The sequence below is a fragment of the Triticum aestivum genome, chromosome 7A (genome assembly GCF_018294505.1).
Source record: "Triticum aestivum cultivar Chinese Spring chromosome 7A, IWGSC CS RefSeq v2.1, whole genome shotgun sequence".
Classification (NCBI taxonomy): Eukaryota; Viridiplantae; Streptophyta; class Magnoliopsida; order Poales; family Poaceae; genus Triticum; species Triticum aestivum.
The window spans coordinates 740,694,754-740,697,612 of record NC_057812.1 but is presented as its reverse complement, the minus strand read 5'-3'; the positions used below and the strand labels follow the sequence as shown (position 1 = coordinate 740,697,612).

General features: G+C 44.7%; 1 protein-coding gene across 1 annotated transcript; it reads left to right on the top strand.

Moving 5' to 3' along the window:
- The first annotated feature begins 626 nt into the window (after nucleotides 1-626).
- Nucleotides 627-1,584, top strand: LOC123147763 (norbelladine synthase-like). Its single transcript, XM_044567074.1, has 2 exons — nucleotides 627-894; nucleotides 1,016-1,584. Exons 1-2 carry the CDS (start codon nucleotides 711-713, stop codon nucleotides 1,327-1,329), a joined length of 498 nt encoding a protein of 165 aa, XP_044423009.1. The 5' UTR covers nucleotides 627-710; the 3' UTR covers nucleotides 1,330-1,584.
- The last annotated feature ends 1,275 nt before the right edge of the window (nucleotides 1,585-2,859 follow it).

The window sequence follows — 2,859 nt, the reverse complement described above, 5'->3', positions numbered from 1 at the left end:
TTTGCCCACTGTTTGAATTTTTTCGATTTTTTTCACTCTAGATCTTAAAAGCCCTGTAACTTTTTTCTATTAGGTTTTTGAGGATTTTGAAAATGTTTAACGGGGTTCCCCCCTTTAAATTCGGATGTAACTTTTCGAGTAGATGATTTTTCATATAAAAAACTTTTTCATCCGAGTTAGTATGCAAAAGTTATGCCCACTTTTACAAATTTCAGAGAGATTTTGCAAATAAAGTCAAAATTCACATTTGCAAATTTTCCCAACAACTAGACCACATATCACATGGGAAACTTATTTTCTTTTATTTTTTTGACATTTACATCATTTTTCTTTTATTTTTTTAAACTGAAAATGCGATCCACAGGGGGGGTAGAGTTTGAAAATGGAATCTTTAGTACCGGTTCGTGGCACCAACCGGGACCAAAAGGTCCAGATGAACCGGGACCAATGGCCCACATGGCCCGGCCGGCCCCCTGGACTCACGAATCGGGACCAATGCCCCCATTGGTCCCGGTTCTAGACTGAACCGGCACTAATGGGGTTACCCGGCCTGGACCAAAGCCTCCTTTTCTACTAGTGATCCCAACGAACATATTCTCACAATGCAGTACCCACACAATTGTGCACAAACTGAAATCTATATATGTACACAGGCGCACTCGTTGGCAAGCCACACAGAGGTCAACAAAAGCAAGATTACTCCAAAAGAAATGAAAGGGAGCCTCTGCCATGAGTTGAAGAGTAGCCTGCCAGCAGCCGAGGTATGGGAGGTCTATGGAGGCCTCCTTTTGGGCCAGTTGATCCCTCAATTGCTTCCTGACGTGCTCTCGAAGGTCGAGGTTGTGGTTGGAGATGGTGGTGTTGGAACAGTCTTGCGTCTCACCTTTCCTCCTGGTTAGAATCTGAATCCATATACTTCCGACCAGCAAGGTCTTGTTTTCCTCTTGGAATATGCACCCAAAACTCCTAGCTTTAGGCCGGTAGTTATTTTAATTTGGTGATTAATTCATGCTAGGAATCCCTGGATTGGAATACCAGAAAGAGAAGTTCATCAAGATTGACAATGATAACTTTGTCAAGGAGGCACTGGTAATAGAAGGAGGTCTCCTCGATCTAGGATTTCTGAAGTATTTGGTACGACTAGAGATTGTCGGAGATGCAGATAAGACATGTATAATAAGATCAACAGTGGAATATGAAGTTGAGGATGAGCACACAGGTAACGCATCCTTTATCACCACCAGCACTTTCGCTCGTATTGCTGAGGCCATCACAAAGTACATCAAGGCGCAGAAGGGCGATGAGAAAGCCCCCGAGGAAACTTCGTAAGAACAAATTAAAGCATCCCACCAGGCCGATGCGTAAAATAAGTTAGAGTGACTTCAGGTGTAATCTGTTTTACTGCTTGCATTTGTCGTATGTTTACATGCTGTTGTCATGCATAGTGAACTCTGGAGAACATCTATGATTTAGAATACTCTCAGCGCGATGGAGCTTAATTTTGACTTTTAGAGACACAGTAAATCAATGCTGGTACATCAAATGCGTGCAACAAAAGAATAAAGCTATTTACCATACTTTGAAGTCTGTTTACCCTGATTTGGGATGTCCCATATCGTTCATGTTTCTTTGGTGCTTCTTTATCTACTACAGTACATACGTGTATGTTTAATGGTACATTTGAGGAGGCACGGTCTGTGTTTTGAATTTCGGCCGAGAAAAATGGATTTCGACCGAATTTCGGCCATCTCGATCAGGGGCGAAAAATACCTTCCGGCGAAAAAATGGATTTTGGTCAAAATTTGATCAAATTTAAGCCAAATTTGGGTCAAATTCCGGCCGAAATTTTTGAAAATGGCCGATATTCGGCCATCTCGGTCTGGGGTGAGAAATTTCACAAACCGAAAGTCAAAACCTTGGGCACGGTGTTGCTTGTGAGAAAAGATGGGATGTGCCTTTCAGTCTTAAGAGGCCTGTGAGGCACATCTCCATGAGAAATTGCTGATGCCAACAAGGAGCTCGTCGCCGGGCTCCCCTCTCACTGCCTCCTGGTCGTTGTCGCCGCCGTTCTCCCCCCCTCTCCCCCATTCCATCCACGGTGATCCCTCTCCCCGGCCACTCCCGACGTCTCTTGCTCTGCTTCGGCCCGCTGTCATGCTACTCGATCCATGGAGTACGTGCATGCTCGTGGCAGCTGTTCGACGGAATGTCGCAACGGACGGATCCCCTTCTTCAAGAGCTGCATCAGGATTGGACTCAACCTTCTCCTCGGTCGCCGCGCATATGCCAATGGTTCGTCCCTCACTCTCAAACATGCTTTTCATCAGAATATGATCGTCCCAACGTCCAGTCCAGTTAGTCCAATACTTTCTTCCCCTTTCCTTTAACAGGAATTCTAACATGAGATCGAATTCACAAGGATATTCATCAACAAATCAGCTGAGTTATGCGGTTGGGCGATGTGCAGATTGTTGTCGCTCACTGCTTCAGCCTGTGGACTGAACTGGGGGTCGGTCAAAAAAGGTGAGCAAGGCATCCACCCCCATTCACTCCTCCTGCCTTATTGTGTTTAATTGTATTCATTCAGCTGTCTTCCGTCCCTAGCTACTTAATTACGTTACCTGTTTCCCTGATTTAGCTGCTACACTTTGGTTTACTATTTCACTCGCGAAATTTTTGTTCTGATCTCGATCGATAATACAAACCCAACCCCATGTGAAAACACGAGCTAGTGTGTCCAGCAGGTCCACGCTCGGTTAACAAGAACAAATTAAGGGTCCATCGATCGGCTAATCAGATCGATGGAGGACCTCGATCAATTCCTTAAGTCTTCTCATAGCTTATGCTTAGCTAACTTTG